This window comes from Temnothorax nylanderi, unplaced genomic scaffold, assembly GCF_030848795.1.
Source record: "Temnothorax nylanderi isolate EJ_2023f unplaced genomic scaffold, tnyl_v1.0 TNYL_tig1139_pilon, whole genome shotgun sequence".
In the NCBI taxonomy this organism is placed as follows: Eukaryota; Metazoa; Arthropoda; class Insecta; order Hymenoptera; family Formicidae; genus Temnothorax; species Temnothorax nylanderi.
The window spans coordinates 18,741-36,094 of NW_027250201.1; the positions used below are offsets into that span (position 1 = coordinate 18,741).

General features: G+C 39.1%; 1 protein-coding gene and 1 long non-coding RNA gene across 2 annotated transcripts; both read left to right on the top strand.

Annotated features, from left to right (window-relative positions):
- The first annotated feature begins 6,148 nt into the window (after nt 1-6,148).
- Nucleotides 6,149-6,849, top strand: LOC139786756 (uncharacterized). The gene is made up of 3 exons (XR_011722397.1): nt 6,149-6,354; nt 6,448-6,509; nt 6,596-6,849. It is a non-coding gene; the product is annotated as an uncharacterized lncRNA (long non-coding RNA).
- Nucleotides 6,850-10,375: 3,526 nt separating this feature from the next.
- On the top strand, nt 10,376-13,951 carry LOC139786757 (uncharacterized). The gene is made up of 2 exons (XM_071725874.1): nt 10,376-12,653; nt 12,774-13,951. The coding sequence occupies exons 1-2, from the start codon at nt 10,396-10,398 to the stop codon at nt 12,802-12,804; spliced, it is 2,289 nt and encodes a 762-aa protein (XP_071581975.1). The 5' UTR covers nt 10,376-10,395; the 3' UTR covers nt 12,805-13,951.
- Nucleotides 13,952-17,354: the final 3,403 nt, after the last annotated feature.

Genomic DNA, 17,354 nt, shown 5'->3' on the forward strand with positions numbered 1-17,354 from the left:
CTGTAATATTTTCCTGTAATCCGAGCGTATAGTACGAAAATATTACAGTATATTACAATACTTCAGTCTGTAATTTTGTGTAATACTTTTATGTAGTTCCTGTAATATAATTTTCTGTAATCCGCTGTAGTTTCTTTCCGTAAGGGTCGCGGCATAAAGACTGTAAATATTGTACATAATTATTTTATTATAGACATTTACATAATGAAAAAAGACTTTGCAATTAAATTCAAAATTCCTTTTCACTCGTAACTCCTTCGACCATTCGCGCACAAATAATGTAAAAGTTCATATTTTGATTATCTAATACTAGGTGCGCAACTAAGTTTCCGGGTTTCACACATAGATGGCACCAATAACACATGTACTCGACTTACTTGTCTGAAGTTGTCTGAAGTTATAGCTTGGACATCTGTTAACAATAACCAGTCGTTATATAAACACATATCGCAACGCAAAAATATTTTTTCTAACAACGGAGATGTCGAGTTTTGTGCCAAATAAACAGCATTTGCGGGAAGCTTTGCTTTTCTGCTTTAACTTGAAAAAAAATGCAGCTGAAGCACGTCGTTTGCTTGAGGAGGCCTACGGCGAACATGCACCATCGAAAACTACCTGTGAAGATTGGTTTAAACGCTTCAGAAGTGGCGATTTCGACACTGAGGACAAGGAGCGCTTTGGTGGGACCAGAAAGGAATCGTGTACTATGAGCTGCTGAAACCGGGCGAAACTGTCAATGGGCATCGCTCCCGACAACAACTGATCAATTTAAACCATACATTGCTCGAAAAACGGCCAGAATGGGACACGAGACACGAACGAGTGATATTGCAGCACGACAACGCTCCGTGCCATCGCAGTTCCATCGTCCAGGACACCATCAAAACGCTGAAATGGGATCTGCTACCGCACCCGCCGTATTCGCCAGACCTGGCGCCTTCCGATTATCACTTGTTCCGGTCGATGGCGCATGGCTTGGCTGGGCTACACTTGAACAATTTCGAAGAAGTGCAAAATTGGTTGGATGAATGGTTTCGGTCCAAAGACGCGTCGTTTTATTGTCGCGGTATTCATGTATTGCCAGAGAGATGGCGAAAATGTATAGCTAGCGAGGGACGATACTTTGAATAAACCATTTTTTGTATTTCTCTTGAAATTTTCCATTTTTTATTGATCAAAAAAACCCGGAAACTTAGTTGCGCACCTAGTAGTTGTGTTTATTTTTTAAATTAATGCTTTTAGCCAAGTTAATGGCCGGATAAGGCAGTACCCAGGAAGAAACAAAAAGTCGACCCGACATCAAATCAACATCGATATGCGGGTTCGAAACGGGATCGAAATTGACATCGATGTCGATCTCTTTTTGTCTCTCATGTCGATCTCCTGTTGACTCGATCTGCGTAATTGACGTGTAATCGACGCGTAATCGACGTGTAATCAATATCTATCGGGCTAGATAAGGGCCTGAGCAGAATAGCTGACTTATAATTTTAAGACAGTGTTTTATGCTTTAAATCTTTGTTTTTAGCAACGCACAATACTGTCTTATGTCTCAAGTCTTACAATGTTGACACTTTGTACACTCGTTTAAGACTTGAGACACAAGACAGTATTGTGCGTTGCTAAAAACAAAGATTTAAAGCATAAAACACTGTCTTGAAATTATAAGTCAGCTATTCTGCTCAGGCCCTAAATGATAATAAATTTAATATATATAAATTTTATATGTATATATATATATATATATCTCATTATGATCTTTTATATATTTCATAAAAACGATATAATATATATGTATATATAAATTATAAAATGCAAGGTTAAAACTTTGACTTATTATGAGGTCACATTATCAAGAGACACGGTAGTGTCTCGCGCCAAGTATACGCGGAGCGAGACCGACCGTGACTCTTTTACGCGACGCGACGGGTTGCGAGTACTCGAGATGTTGAGATCTCGGCAACGAGTGAACGGATCAAGTTCTAAGTAGGCTTGATCGATAGCTTGGGGTCGATTTGGGGGGGGGGATTCGTTCTTTTCATTTTTCCGCTACGTGCCCTACGAGCGGAGATATTGCGACGCAAAGTCGAAATGTGAAAATTTTATATTAAGATAGTTCTCCTCCTAACGCCGACGTCTCTCAATATAACATACATATAACAGAGTAATGTCACTTTCACTTTTTCGACACTGGCGGCGCTTTCGTCAGCGCGCTGTCACAGTCAGTTCAGTTATAATACGTGTGTGTACTGCGCGCAGTGCAGATAGTGCGTTCAGAGCGCTATCAGCCAGTTCAATTAACCTAACCTATTGAGAGACACACGGTAGTGTCGGCCGCAGGGGGAAGTGATCCGCGCAGTTCCTTGGGCATAACGTACCTACGGCATCCCGAGTTCAAAACACCGCGGACATAAACACACAGTCATACTTACACACACACACACACACACACACACACACACACACACACACACACACACACACACACACACACACACACACACACACACACACACACACACACACACACACACACACACACACACACACACACACACACACATACAGCCGCAGGGGGAAGTGATCCGCGCAATTCCTTGGGCCTAGCGCACCTACGGTATCCCGAGTTCACCACATCGCGGACATAACCTCACAGTTACACTTACACTCATACATATACACATTCCGGTTTAAGAGGATAATCAAAATAAAGGAAAAGTAGAACAAATACATAGGACAAGTACCGATGTGCTATATAGCTCCAGGGAGGAGCTGAAGGCACTTATCCTCCCTCACCCGAGGGAAACAAAAAAAAAAAAAAAACGGTAGTGTCGGAGCGAGACCGACTGTGACTCTTTACGCGACGCGACGATTAATTCATGGTAATTGTTTTATTTTATAATGTAATTATCCTATATCTATTTTCTATTTTATATATTACTGTTACTTACTATACTATATATACTTATACTTACTACGTTTACGCGAGTGTTTACACAGGTTAACCTAGTTTGTGCATAACATGGATAATATTGCGATCTCCCGCCTCTCCCCTATTTTCTCAATGTGCATTTCTGACTTTTGGAAGTACGCTGTCAGCCGCAATCTGAAGCGATCTGTATCTCCCAATATATATCAAGATATATTGACGGCAGGGAGCTGATGCCGAAGAGATATTTTCCCGTTTACGCGAAGGAATTATCGTAAGTTATCGTATCGTTTTCGTAAGTAGGTTAGATTACCAGTTTCTTACAAAATTTTACATAAAACGCGAGATTCACTTATGGGAGCTTTCCAGCAAGCGACACAAGTCGACACAGGTATCGTTTTGTCTTTGTTACTCATTGCCAAAAAAGAAAGATAGAACGACGTTTGTGTCGGCTTGTGTCACTTGCTGGAAAGCTCCCTATGTATGCAAGTTTAACGCCTATTGAGTTAATATGAAATAATTTTCCTAAATTCTGGCTATCGTCGGAGTGTTATAATGAAGAAAGGTGAATGTCTCAGTGATTTATAGGGAATTTTTAAGTTATTAAAATACTCCAGTGTCACTTTTGGAGTAACATTGGCGTGACATAAATGTTCTACTGCATAAATTAAATTTTCACAGGTAATTCTATCTATCAGCTTCTTCAGAGATGTTTAGAAGTTCTGAAGCGTGAATTCAGCGAGCTTAAAACAGTAATGGCAGATCAGTTAATGTATGTCAAGGAGGATCTTTCTTATATTACCGCACCATTATACGTTTTACGATTTTATTGTAACTAAGGTAAAGATACTAAATGATAAAACTTATGAAGCAATATCACAATGTTGGCATGTTATTTTAATGTATGTAATATTGTGATTAGGCACGAGGAAAAAGCGAACCTCTGTTCACATTTGACGTTCACGATGATATTCGTGTTATACACGATGCTTCTGTCGAAACCGAGGAATCACATGCCGGAAAAATTTTACTTAGGTATTTATCATTAAAAGAATACTTTGTATAATTCTCTTTTATGTTATTTCTCATTAGATCATGGTACGAGAGGAACAAACACATTTTTCCAGCGAGTAGATGGGAACCTTTTGATCCAACGAAAAGTTGACAAGTATACACTGTCGGATAAAAATAGGAAGAAAGATAAAATCTGATAAACTTAGATTCAACAAATTGTCCAATTTCGTTTAAAGGATTCAGATTCAAAAGACTAATTTAGTAGAGCTACATAATCGAGTAAATGAATTAAATATTATTATATAACTGAATGAATTAAAATCACAGTCCTTAAAAATACAATGTAGCTACAATATATATACATATATAAATTTGTATATATATTGTAATATTCTATATATATATATATTACAATCTGTTGCATAATGAATCAATTGTACGATGAAACAAAGTTATTTATCTGGTTATAATATTTACAGTCCTTTGAATCTGAATCCTTTAAACGAAATTGGACAATTCGTTGAATCTAAGTTTATCAGATTTTATCTTTCTTCCTATTTTTATCCGACACTGTATACTTGTCGTAACTTTTCGTTGGATCAAAAGGTTCCCATCTACTCGCTGGAAAAATGTGTTTGTTCCTCTTGTACCATGATCTAATAAGAAAAAATAAAAAAATAACATAAAAGAGAATTATACAAAGTATTCTTTTAATGATAAATACCTAAGTAAAACTTTTCCGCATGTGATTCCTCGATTTCGACAGAAGCATTGTGCATAACACGAATATCGTCGTGAACGTCAAATGTGAACAGAGGCCCGCTCTTTCCTCGTGGTTATAGATATCCATTAACAGATGGTACTTCCCACTCGGCATGTTATGTTGCTGAAATATTGAAATATTCGGAAATGGTGCAGAAATATTTCGTTAACATTTCATTTGTAACTATGCATCTGAAATATTTCAGAAATGTACCTGCATCATGTTTTTTATAATATTGCATTAACAATATTCCTGAAATCTTTCAGAAAGTTGTTTACAATATTTGTAAGTTTCTGTAATATTGCAAAAAAATGTAGCAGATGCAATATTTCAGAAATATTTCTGAAACATTATAAAAGTAATATTACGTTTGCATTGCACGAATAATATTTCTGTAACATATCAAACGCAACATTGCATTTAAAATATTTCTGAAAAATTTCTGAAAGATTGCGTAGGTAATGAAAAATTGAATTGCAGGCAGTGAATTTCTACAATATTGCAGAAGAAATATTGCAGATGTAATGGTTTAGAAACATTTCTGATACATGATAAAACTATTATTACGTTTACATTGAACGCGTTATATTTTTGAATGTTTCACATACAACATTGCATTTGTAATATTTCCGAAAAATTGCTGACAGACTTTAGAACTTATAAAAAATTAAATTTATTATTATTTAATATTGCATTTTATTGCATTTTTTCTCTTTTATTAAGAATTTTCTAATATTCCAAATTTTGTCATATGGCATTTTTAATATAAAATATAAAATATTTAATAATATTTAATATAAAATAATATTCGACGCTGACTGGCAAAAAAGATTTATTCGTATATCTGTATTGTTAATATTGTTATGCGATAGCTTTATGCTCACCAAAATAAGCAAGTATAAGAAAGAAAGAAGCGTCAGAGTCAGAAGATCACCACTACCCTGTTCGATCATCGATGTCAAGCAACAAGGCGCCGGTATACTATTTGGATGGGTGACCGGCTGAGAGAGCGGATTTCTTCGGACAAATGCGCGGCGACTATACGCACATGGCTTAATATATTTTTTTTGTTCCGGTAACAAAATATTTCATTTTTCACATATCAACAAATAGTTTTTGCGTCAGTAACAAAATTTTGTTTGCTAATACAAAACATTTTTCTCAGTGTAAAATGTATTTGAAATATTTCTGAAGTGTTTCTGCAATATTTCGTAGATATATTTCAGAAATATTTCAGAAATATTGCCGAAATCTTTCAGCAAAGTTGCATTTGAAATAATTTTGCCGATTGAAACATTGCAGAAATGTTGCAGAAACGGTCGTGAAATATTTCTGAAATATTGATGAAAGGTGTAATATTTCAAATGGAATTTTGCAGAAATGTTTCTGAAATATTACATGCCGAGTGGGTTATGGTCGGCAGTCCAGACTCCGGAAATACGTCAACAGAGACACTTTAGGGAGCTGGCAAAAGTGCATTGTCGCAGTCCAACAATACTTGAATCAAGGAAAAAGTATAGTTATAGACAATACCAATCCCGATCCAGCTTCGAGAAAGAGATACATTGAGGTAGCCAAGAAGCGCAATGTCTCGGTCAGATGTTTCGTCATGACGACAAGTATAGAACACGCGAAACATAATAATAAGGTAATCGGAAATTAACATTAACTGTCATCGTGTGAAAGAATCGTATGAAGTGATGTTTCCGAAAATTCTAATCGATTTATTATTATATTACAGTTTCGCGAGTTGACTGATCCAAGCCACATTCCAATCAACGAGATTATTATCAACTCCTACGTGTAAGTAGATTTTAGATATATACATCTCTACTCAAAATTATTTATCTTTGGATATGTAATTATACTTTGATGTTACTCCTTTGCAGGTAAATGGTCGACAGAAGCTTACAATGTGGTACATATTTTTAACAATATTTCTATATGTAAGTATATTTGATGAACCAATAAATGGTAAACATAAATTCAAAATCTTGCTAATAGTTATATGAAATGACTGTTTTATGATAGTTCAAACATATATACATATATACATATTAGATTTTATAATATATTATTAAAAATTACAAAGTGCAGTTTTCTTTATTTTAATTATGTTTAATATAGAATATTCATAAATAAATCCGCGATTTATCTTTTATGTCCTTTTCCGATCGTTTCCAATAATCTCCATTCCGTTGTCATACTTACGTGATATACATACGTGTAGCATGTTGATTCAAGCAAATAAGACTTTATCTTTGTCGATATACTTGTCACTTAACTGTTTGGATCTGTTAATTGCATATTCGTAGATAAAATAGCAAGTCCTATCAAGCTTATCCATACATTTTCTAAGAGTAGCAATTTTGAACGATATCATAATGATAAAGATACAAGACATAACGAGAGACATTTTTGTAAAACTCACAAGTGCTTCAAATAAAAGAATTTGAATTTTTTTTCTAATTGAATTGACAAATGGATAATAAAAATATAGCATCGTATATTATAGATAGTAGATGATACGTTATGTCGATACGTTATGTCGAGGCGGAAATTCCAAAATCCGTGGAAGAACAATTAGCCGAGTTAATGGCGAAATCGATAAGAAACAGGAACGGTTAATAAAACCTGTTCTAACCACGCAACTATCAATTTTAGTACTAAATAACTTTTTTCCTAATTGAGAGCGACAATTTTAACTTATAGATTCATGTTTTACGCACCAAAATACACAAAATTAAAATTTTAGCCAATTCGGTGAGGAAGCCCCTCTCCTTCATAATTACCTTTTTTAAACCACATTTAACTGCTTATAAATATAAATAATATAAATAATATAAATAATTAATATAAATAATATAAATAATTAAATTATTTATATTCAACCAATTAATAATTTTTAAAATATAAGTAATTTATCTGAGACTATTTATTTATTATTGAAAAAATTAATAATTATTTTCCACTAATTATTAATTTTCAAATAGATAGTAATTTATTTTTGATAAACCATCTATTAATTATTTTAATAATAAAGAATTTATTTTTACTAATTACCAGTTTACAAAAGAAATTAATTCATTTTCACCTAATTACTAATTTTCACAAACTAGAAATTTTTCTCTGACAAATTATCAATTTTTTAAGTAATCTACACTTTTCACAAAAATTAAAGGAACACTATATAAATTTATCTTTAAAAATAGGCAAAATTCAAGCAGCTGTAACTTTGTTAAAAATGAACGAAATTTAAATTTAAAAAAAGGATTTTAAAGCTCAAAATTTCTACTTTTGAAAGTGTTCGAGATTCCGTTATCACGTTGCGCCATCTCATCAGATGGCAGCATCGATCGGGTATCGACAGGCCGGATCAACGCGGCAGCTTGCGCAAGCACGGGCGCGCTCATCGCGAACTTCTCCCTCGCGCCAGTGTGAAAAGCATGTCCGCTCTGTGACGAGTAGTACGACGTGTGCTCTGTGTCTTTTCTCGAGGAGAACTGTATACCGTGCCGCTCGCAGTGATTGAAGCTGCCAAGAGACTGTAAAGTGTAAAGAGACCGCTCACCCCAGCCAGCTCTGGTACATCAACACGACGACTCAGGCTCACACGTGCGCGAGTGCCGACCGCCACGTGTCTCAACGGCTCACGGGCGAATCACCACGAGCGAGGCAATTTATACAATTGCCTCGCGCATCAAAAGACTTCTCATTATACACCGCTCATCGTTTCTCAGGTCAGACTGTACATATTTCATTAAAGACGGCTCAGACTGTGGTCTGAGTTACACAAAAAATAAAGGACTAATTCGTTAACATCCTCCACGCGCGTCCTTCTCATCCCGCTACCATCGCCGGGATTAATCAGCGATTTCGCGAACATTTGGTCCTTCGAGCCGGATGCGTGGAACTTATGGTGTAACTCAGACACAGATCACGTGAAAAGGGCATGCCCTTCGCGATGTGCCACGTAGACATTATAGCGCTTTCGCGAGTGAAAGACAGACATTCTCACGCGCGCTCGCGAGTGTTACACAAGTGTTCACGCGCCCTCGCGAGTGTCACATAAACATTATCACGTGCTCAGTACATGATTCTCGCTTCGCATCGCGCTTTCTCTCGCGTTCCTCGAACGTTCTCGTCTCGTGCAGCATTTCTTACACGTGTCTCGACGTTTCTCAGGAACGCCGCATCACTGGACAAGCTGCTCAACACCTTCAAGGAAGGAATCAAGGGCCTGCAAGCCTTGGGCGTCTCACAGGATCTGGGAGATAGCATCCTGGTGTACCAGCTGTCCAGGCAACTGGATCGCCAGACGAAGGAGCAGTGGGAGACGTCCTTAGGAGCCACGCGCGAGTATCCGCGATTCGAGCAGCTCGAGCAGTTTCTCACCTCTCGAGCACGAGCACTCGAGAGGATAGAGTCCACGGCCAGCTCAGGGAGCACGGTCGCCTCAACATCCAGGCGTTCGACAGCTCAACATGCGGCAGTTCAACCAGCCCGCACGGAAACATCAGACGGCTCCACGGTATACCTGTGTGACTGCTGCAACGGCACGCATTTCGTGGTGACGTGCACCAAATTCAGGGACCTCTCACCGGTAGAACGACAGAAACTTGTCATCTCACGGAGGCTCTGCTTCAATTGCCTCGGCCGCCACAACGTCCGCTCATGTAAGAGCTCACGGGGGTGCAAGAAGTGCACCAACCGACACCACACGATGCTGCATGAAGCTCATCAGGCGAACTCATCAGCGAAGCCGAGCACCAGCTCAGCTGCGTCAGCTCAATAGGAAGATGGTGCAATCGTCGCTCACTCCTCTTTGGCCCGCTTATCACACTCAACATTATTAGCTACGGCCCTGGCTCAGATAAATTCATTTGTGACTACTCAGCGCGTACGGCTTCTCATCGATTCAGGTTCAGAACTCACCTTCGTCTCTGAATCACTCATTCGTCAGCTCAACATTCCTCGTCATCATTCTGTCATCATCATTACTGGAATTGGGGGCGAAAAGTCAACTCAAACTCGAGGAGTTGCCTCACTCCAGCTCCGCTCACTTCACTCAAGATCAGACGTCATCATTCAAGCTCACATTCTGCAGACGTTAACCAACATCTTGCCATCATTCAACGCTGCACCACAGGAATGGCCGCATCTCACCAAGTTAACCTTGGCCGATCCAGATTTCCTCACACCACGGCCAGTGGATATTATCATTGGAGCTGATTCATATGGGCAGATCATCAAGCCCAACATCATCAAACAAGATCCATTGATGCCAATTGCGCAGCTCTCAATTTTTGGATGGCTCGTTCTCGGACCTGTCGACACATCATCATCGGCATCTGCTGCAGTGCATCATGCCTCGATTCAGGAGAGAGAAGATGCTCTCGACGAGTTGCTGGCGAAATTCTGGACACAAGAAGAAGTGCCTGCAAGTAATACTCATGATCTTACGCCTGACGAGCAAAGATGTGAAGAATATTACAAGAGCACTGTTTCGCGGGACTCAACAGGTCGATACACGGTTCGACTTCCGTTAAAATCATCACCTGATACTCTTGGGGATTCGTACCACACTGCGCATCGATGCCTGCAGGGCCTACTAAGAAGATTCGCACGAGATGACAACTATCGACGCCTGTATCACCAGTTCATGACAGAATATCGAGAGCTCAATCACATGACGGAGGCTTCACCCGTTTCCAGCCAGCACGCGCAATATTACTTGCCACATCGCGGCGTGCTCAAACCAGACAGTGCAACCACAAAATTACGTGTGGTGTTTAATGGCTCGAGTGCATCTACTTCCGGTCGCTCACTTAATGATCTCATGTACACGGGAGCCAAGTTGCATTTAGACGTCACAGACGTTTTGCTCTGGATTCGACAGTTTCGGCATTTAGTGGCAACTGACATCACCAAAATGTACAGGCAAATCAACGTACATAAGGATGACTGGAATTTACAACGGGTTCTCTGGATAGACAAACAACTCAAGGAAGTGGAAAATTATCTAACAACGGTCACGTATGGTACCAAGGGTGCCCCGTTCTTAGCAGTGCGAACACTGCTGCAACTGGTGAAGGATGAAGGCCATAAGTTTCCCCTTGCAGTGCCGCCACTCACTGAGGGTCGATATGTTGACGACACTTTTGGAGGCGCCGACACAGTTCAGCAGGTAAAGGAAATTGCAGTGCAACTGAAGAATTTGTGCATGGCGGGCGGTTTTCCATTATCAAAGTGGCACGCGACTCATCAAGATGTGCTCACTGCGGTTCAAGCAGAAAAGGAACAGGGCTCACAAATTGCATTTGACGATTGCACAACCAAAATCCTCGGATTAAACTGGCTTCCTCACGAAGATTCATTCACATTCTCAACAAGGATCTCATCGCACACCAATCAGTTCACCAAACGCCTCGTTTTGTCTGAAGTGGCTCAGATATTCGATCCACTAGGCTTTGCATCACTAGTAGTGATCAAGGCGAAGATGCTCTTGCAGGAGCTGTGGCTTCATAAGCTCCGATGGGATGAACCACTGCCATCCCAGCTCTCATCACGGTGGCTCACCATCAGAAAAGAACTCACCAGCTTAAGCAGAATCTCAATACCTCGATGGTATAACACATGGAGTACCTCGTCAGTGGAATTTCACGGCTTTTCTGATGCTTTTCAACTAGCAATGGCTGCAGTCGTATATATCACCGTCCGCAGTTCAAACGGCGCCACGATTTCATTGGTGTGCTCCAAAACTAAGGTAGCACCGCTCAAACGGCTCACCATCCCGAGACTTGAACTCTCCGCAGCACTGCTGCTCTCAAGGCTCATGCGATACGTTCAAGCCACCTTGAAGTTGAACGTTACAGCAATTCACTTGTGGACGGACTCTGTTGTGACACTCACGTGGATCAAATCTCATGCATCGCGCTGGAAGGATTTTGTGAGAAACCGAGTTTCTCAGATTCAAGATCTCACTGCAAAAGCACACTGGAGATACGTACCTGGTACATCCAATCCAGCCGATTGCGCATCACGAGGATTGACTACTTCTCAACTTCAAAGCCACTCATTATGGTGGACGGGACTACCGTGGATACTCACACCTGAAGCATGGCCATCACAACCCGCGCTGTCGGACAAGTTGAACTGCAGTGAGGCCCGTCCTGGCATTGCGCTACATGCAGCGGCATCTCAGTCGGAATACCACTGGGACCTCATATATAGGTACTCAACCCTCAATAAATTATTGAAAGTAACAGCTCTCTGTTTCAGGTTTATCTCTCTCTTGAGAAAGCGCCGAGCCAAGTCACTGGACTTGCACTCAGCTTTGGAGAAGGCCAGACTATTCTGGATCAAGGCTACTCAAGCGGCATACTTCACGCATGAGATCAAGATGCTCACGGCCAATTCGAGACTACCACCTACTCACGCATTCAGTCGATTGACTGCGTACATAGACGCTCAAGGGGTTATCCGAGTTGGCGGCCGCCTCAACCAATCAGCACTAGCTCAAGACAACAAACATCAGGCGATTCTACCTCGCCACTCACGGTTCTCAACTTTAATCATCGCCCACGCCCATTTGCGTACTCTACATGGAGGAACACAGCTGACATTGGCTCATGTCAGGCACCAATATTGGATCATCGGCGGACGGGCTCCGGTGAAGTCTCATATCTTACGGTGTGTCGTGTGTGCTCGGCAGAGGGGGATCCGTGCTCATCAACTGATGGGCCAACTACCTCTCTCTCGGGTTACGCCGTCACGTCCGTTTGCTCATACAGGAGTCGACTATGCCGGACCGCTCACCATCAAGACATGGAAAGGACGAGGTGCGAAAACATACAAGGGATGGATCTGTGTGTTCGTCTGCTTTTCCACCTCCGCAATTCACCTCGAAGTAGTCAGTGACTACTCATCAGAAGGATTCATAGCAGCCTTCCGAAGATTTGCAGCGAGAAGAGGGAATTGCTCAGACCATGTACTCGGACTGCGGGACAACTTTCATTGGAGCAGACGCCGCGCTCAAGAAAATGTTCGTCCAAGGCGCTCAAGAACATCAACGGATTGCTCAAGTGTTGCAACTTGACGGCATAAGATGGGAGTTCAACCCACCAGGTGCTCCACACATGGGGGGCAAGTGGGAGGCGGTTGTAAAGTCCGTGAAGTTTCATTTGAGACGGACCATCGGGGAGACTCTACTCACGACGGAAGAACTAACAACGTTGCTTACGCAAATAGAAGCCATTCTCAACTCAAGGCCTTTGGAACCGTTGAGCGACGACCCTGAAGACGTCTCAGCGCTCACCCCAGGTCATTTTCTCATTGGAGGTCCACTCACTACCATACCCGAGCCATCTCTGATCGACCTGGCAACCTCGCGACTGTCTCGGTGGCAGCTCATCCAGCAGCATGTTCAACAATTTTGGGCGCAATGGTCGGCGCATTATCTGCAACGCCAGCAGGCAATATCCAAGTGGCATCATCCTAACAACAACATCAAGGTGGGCTCTATCGTACTGATCACCGAGGAACGCTCTCCACCGTGCAAATGGCCACTCGCCAGAGTAACGGCTTTGCACCCCGGAAAGGATGGACTTACTAGGGTGGTTACCCTCAAGACGGCCACCACGATGCTCACCCGGCCAATTGCCAAGCTTGCCATATTACCCATTTCATCAGGATAAAGGATCAAGAGTAAGGAATCATCAACAAGGTTGCTGATGGCGGGCGGAATGTTCGAGATTCCGTTATCACGTTGCGCCATCTCATCAGATGGCAGCATCGATCGGGTATCGACAGGCCGGATCAACGCGGCAGCTTGCGCAAGCACGGGCGCGCTCATCGCGAACTTCTCCCTCGCGCCAGTGTGAAAAGCATGTCCGCTCTGTGACGAGTAGTACGACGTGTGCTCTGTGTCTTTTCTCGAGGAGAACTGTATACCGTGCCGCTCGCAGTGATTAAAGCTGCCAAGAGACTGTAAAGTGTAAAGAGACCGCTCACCCCAGCCAGCTCTGGTACATCAACACGACGACTCAGGCTCACACGTGCGCGAGTGCCGACCGCCACGTGTCTCAACGGCTCACGGGCGAATCACCACGAGCGAGGCAATTTATACAATTGCCTCGCGCATCAAAAGACTTCTCATTATACACCGCTCATCGTTTCTCAGGTCAGACTGTACATATTTCATTAAAGACGGCTCAGACTGTGGTCTGAGTTACACAAAAAATAAAGGACTAATTCGTTAACATCCTCCACGCGCGTCCTTCTCATCCCGCTACCATCGCCGGGATTAATCAGCGATTTCGCGAACAGAAAGGTTACTATTATTTTTTAGTTTCTGTGAGTTTGGTAATTTTTACATGTAGAAAACTACGAGCTAGACAAAATAGAAAATTTTCTTCTCACTTTGTGGGCCTGTCAAGTGCACAAAAAAAATCTGCAAAAATTTTCGACTTTCTAACGTAAAAGCTTGAAGTTTTCCTTGCAAAATCTTTTTTTTTAAATGTTTTTACGATTTTTTGTTACTGATTTATCGCGGATTGAATAAGAAATGAGGATTTTGACTTTGATTGCTCATAATTCCCTTAGAAATCATCGTATCGCAATTCAAAAAATAGACTCTTAAAGCTGAAACTTTGTTCTATTAAACGATATAATTGCCAAATTTTTTTAATAACATGTAAATATGATACAAATGGATGAAAATAATGTAAAAATTCAGGTTTTAAGCTTTAAATTTAAATTTTGTTCATTTATAACAAAGTTACAGCTGCTTGAATTTTGCCTATTTTTAAAGATTTTAGTGTTTCTTTAATTTTTGTGAGAAATATATAATTTACTTTTACTTAAATATTATTAATTTTTATGTAAATAGTAATTTTTTGTAACTAATTATTAATTTGCTAATTTAATAAAAATTTAATTTGTTGTTATTGCTAATTTCGTGAATAATTAAAAAATAAAAAATAAAAATTTTTTGCAGATCTTTGCTTAACATTACAAAATGGGTGATATCAGTACAAAATTACCTTTTTCAAAAAAGGTAAAAAAAGGCGCCAAGTACACGCAATGTATTTTGTAAATTCAAAAATCCAACCTAAGTGGTAGCTTTATTTCTTTTTCACAAAATTATATTACTTAACTTAACTCAAGTGACATATATTTCAAAAAAAGATATAAAATCTTTAATTTCTTCTTCACAAAATTATATTACCTAACTCAACTCAAGTGACATGTATTTCAAAAAAAGATATGAAATCTTTAAATTAAATTACGCCAATTGCAAAGAGAATATGTATATTGCTTTGAAAGATAATTGTTGTGCAATTTCTTCTTCACAAAATTATATTACCTAACTCAACTCAAGTGACATGTATTTCAAAAAAAGATATGAAATTTTTAAATTAAATTACGCCAATTGCAAAGAGAATATGTATATTGCTTTGAAAGATAATTGTTGTGCAGCTACTTAAAAAAAATAAAACCCAAGTGGTATTTTTGTGTTCCTATTCAAGGGTCTTCCTATTCCAACCCAAGTGGTAATAGCTTCTTAATTCTCTTTAACAAATTTTTAATATTACAAAGAATTATTTTAATTACAAAGAATTAAAGAAGTAACAGTACAAAATAAAAATATTTAATTATAACAAAATAAATAAATTTTTCTTGTAAAAAAACTTGGCGCTGCTAGACTTTGAAATTTAAACATTAAAATTTAAACATTAGTACTAGATTTTTGATTGAATAAAAAACAATAAACATAATTTAGGGAAGAATGCGACAGGAGTAAAAAAGCAGCGCCAAGTTTTTTTACAAGAAAAATTTATTTATTTTGTTATAATTAAATATTTTTATTTTGTACTGTTACTTCTTTAATTCTTTGTAATTAAAATAATTCTTTGTAATATTAAAAATTTGTTACCACTTGGGTTGGAATAGGAAGACCCTTGAATAGGAACACAAAAATACCACTTGGGTTTTATTTTTTTTAAGTAGCTGCACAACAATTATCTTTCAAAGCAATATACATATTCTCTTTGCAATTGGCGTAATTTAATTTAAAGATTTCATATCTTTTTTTGAAATACATGTCACTTGAGTTGAGTTAGGTAATATAATTTTGTGAAGAAGAAATTGTACAACAATTATCTTTCAAAGCAATATACATATTCTCTTTGCAATTGGCGTAATTTAATTTAAAGATTTCATATCTTTTTTTGAAATACATGTCACTTGAGTTAAGTTAAGTAATATAATTTTGTGAAGAAGAAATTAAAGATTTTATATCTTTTTTTGAAATACATGTCACTTGACTTGAGTTAGGTAATATAATTTTGTGAAGATACATATAACTTCGAATTATATATAGATATAGATAAACCATACATACCCGTCACTGAGTAAAAATGGCGATCATGCGACTCTGACGCCGCGTCCATTTACCGACCTTGGTAACGCAACATATGTGCGACACCGGATATGCCTTCGCTTTGTGGTGTGCGTTGGCAGCATGTGGAGGAGGTCGGGAGATGCGCTGGGCCTGTATTCCGTTCCTACCTACCGATAACTGTCGGTTCGATTAAGCGTCGTTGCGCAGGTTTTTCGTATCGTATAGAAGCTGCGCCGACATGGCCGACATTGTTAACGGCACTGACGACGAACTGAATATGGCCGCTGCGCATGCGCTAGCAGCGCATCCCCTCCACATGCTGCCAACGCTGCCAACACCAGGGGAGTGACAGTATGAAGCTTCGTTTGACCCCCTTAGCGACCCGTGGCGCTGGGAGTAACGTGCTTGCCCACGTGATCAAAAACTAACCTAGTTTATTTTGATAGATACTTGACACTCGTCGAACTTATGTTAGAATTTTTTTATCAGTATAATTCTGCAAAAATGCCTAAACATGTGATATTTTTAATATTATACTAACTTATGCCGAGCTTTATAATATTATTTTTGTGACAATTTAACCTTTAAACTACATAAGAAGAAAATAATGGTAACTTCATAAAATAATGATAACATGCATGTGATCCGCACAGCAAGACGGCCTTCGCGAGACTCTCACAAAATGACGACTTCTTACAAGATGTTCGACTTTATTTATAACTTTTATAACGTTTATAAACAATTCTTCCAGCAATGCGCTCGGAGACGATCTGGAGACGTACACAATCTCGATGATCCGATATAAGGATAAAATTCAGGGACGTAATAATATTAAGTAATATATCTGTATTATACATAATTATGTATTATATAATTACATAATTACAAATAAAAGAATAAAAAAAATGTACTTCAGTTCACATAATATTTGGCAGACTTTTTCTTTTCTGCACTAATTTTCTTCGGAGTTTCATTAATTTTCTTACAATTTTGCATCATGCGTGTTTGAATATAATTGTGAATAATTAAAGGAATCACATCGTCTTTGTGAAAAGTGCAAGGAAAAGTAAATAAATTTAATTGTAAAGCTTCGTTAACAACTTCCTCAAAAACATGCGCAGAATTAGAATGCTTGACGAAAAGATGTTCTAAAGATCTAATAAATAAATAAAATTTTCTATTTGGATGAGCAAAAGGAGCGGCTTGATTTTCGTTAATCACATTCAAAAACATAGCATCAAAAT

Bases quoted from the DNA above. Each gene is read 5' to 3' on its own strand.
- LOC139786757 (XM_071725874.1), top strand. From the start codon at position 10,396: ATGACGGAGGCTTCACCCGTTTCCAGCCAGCACGCGCAATATTACTTG. The intron at 12,654-12,773 runs CTTCCGAAGATT...GCGCTCAAGAAC, and splicing joins TCAGAAGGATTCATAGCAGC to ATCAACGGATTGCTCAAGTG.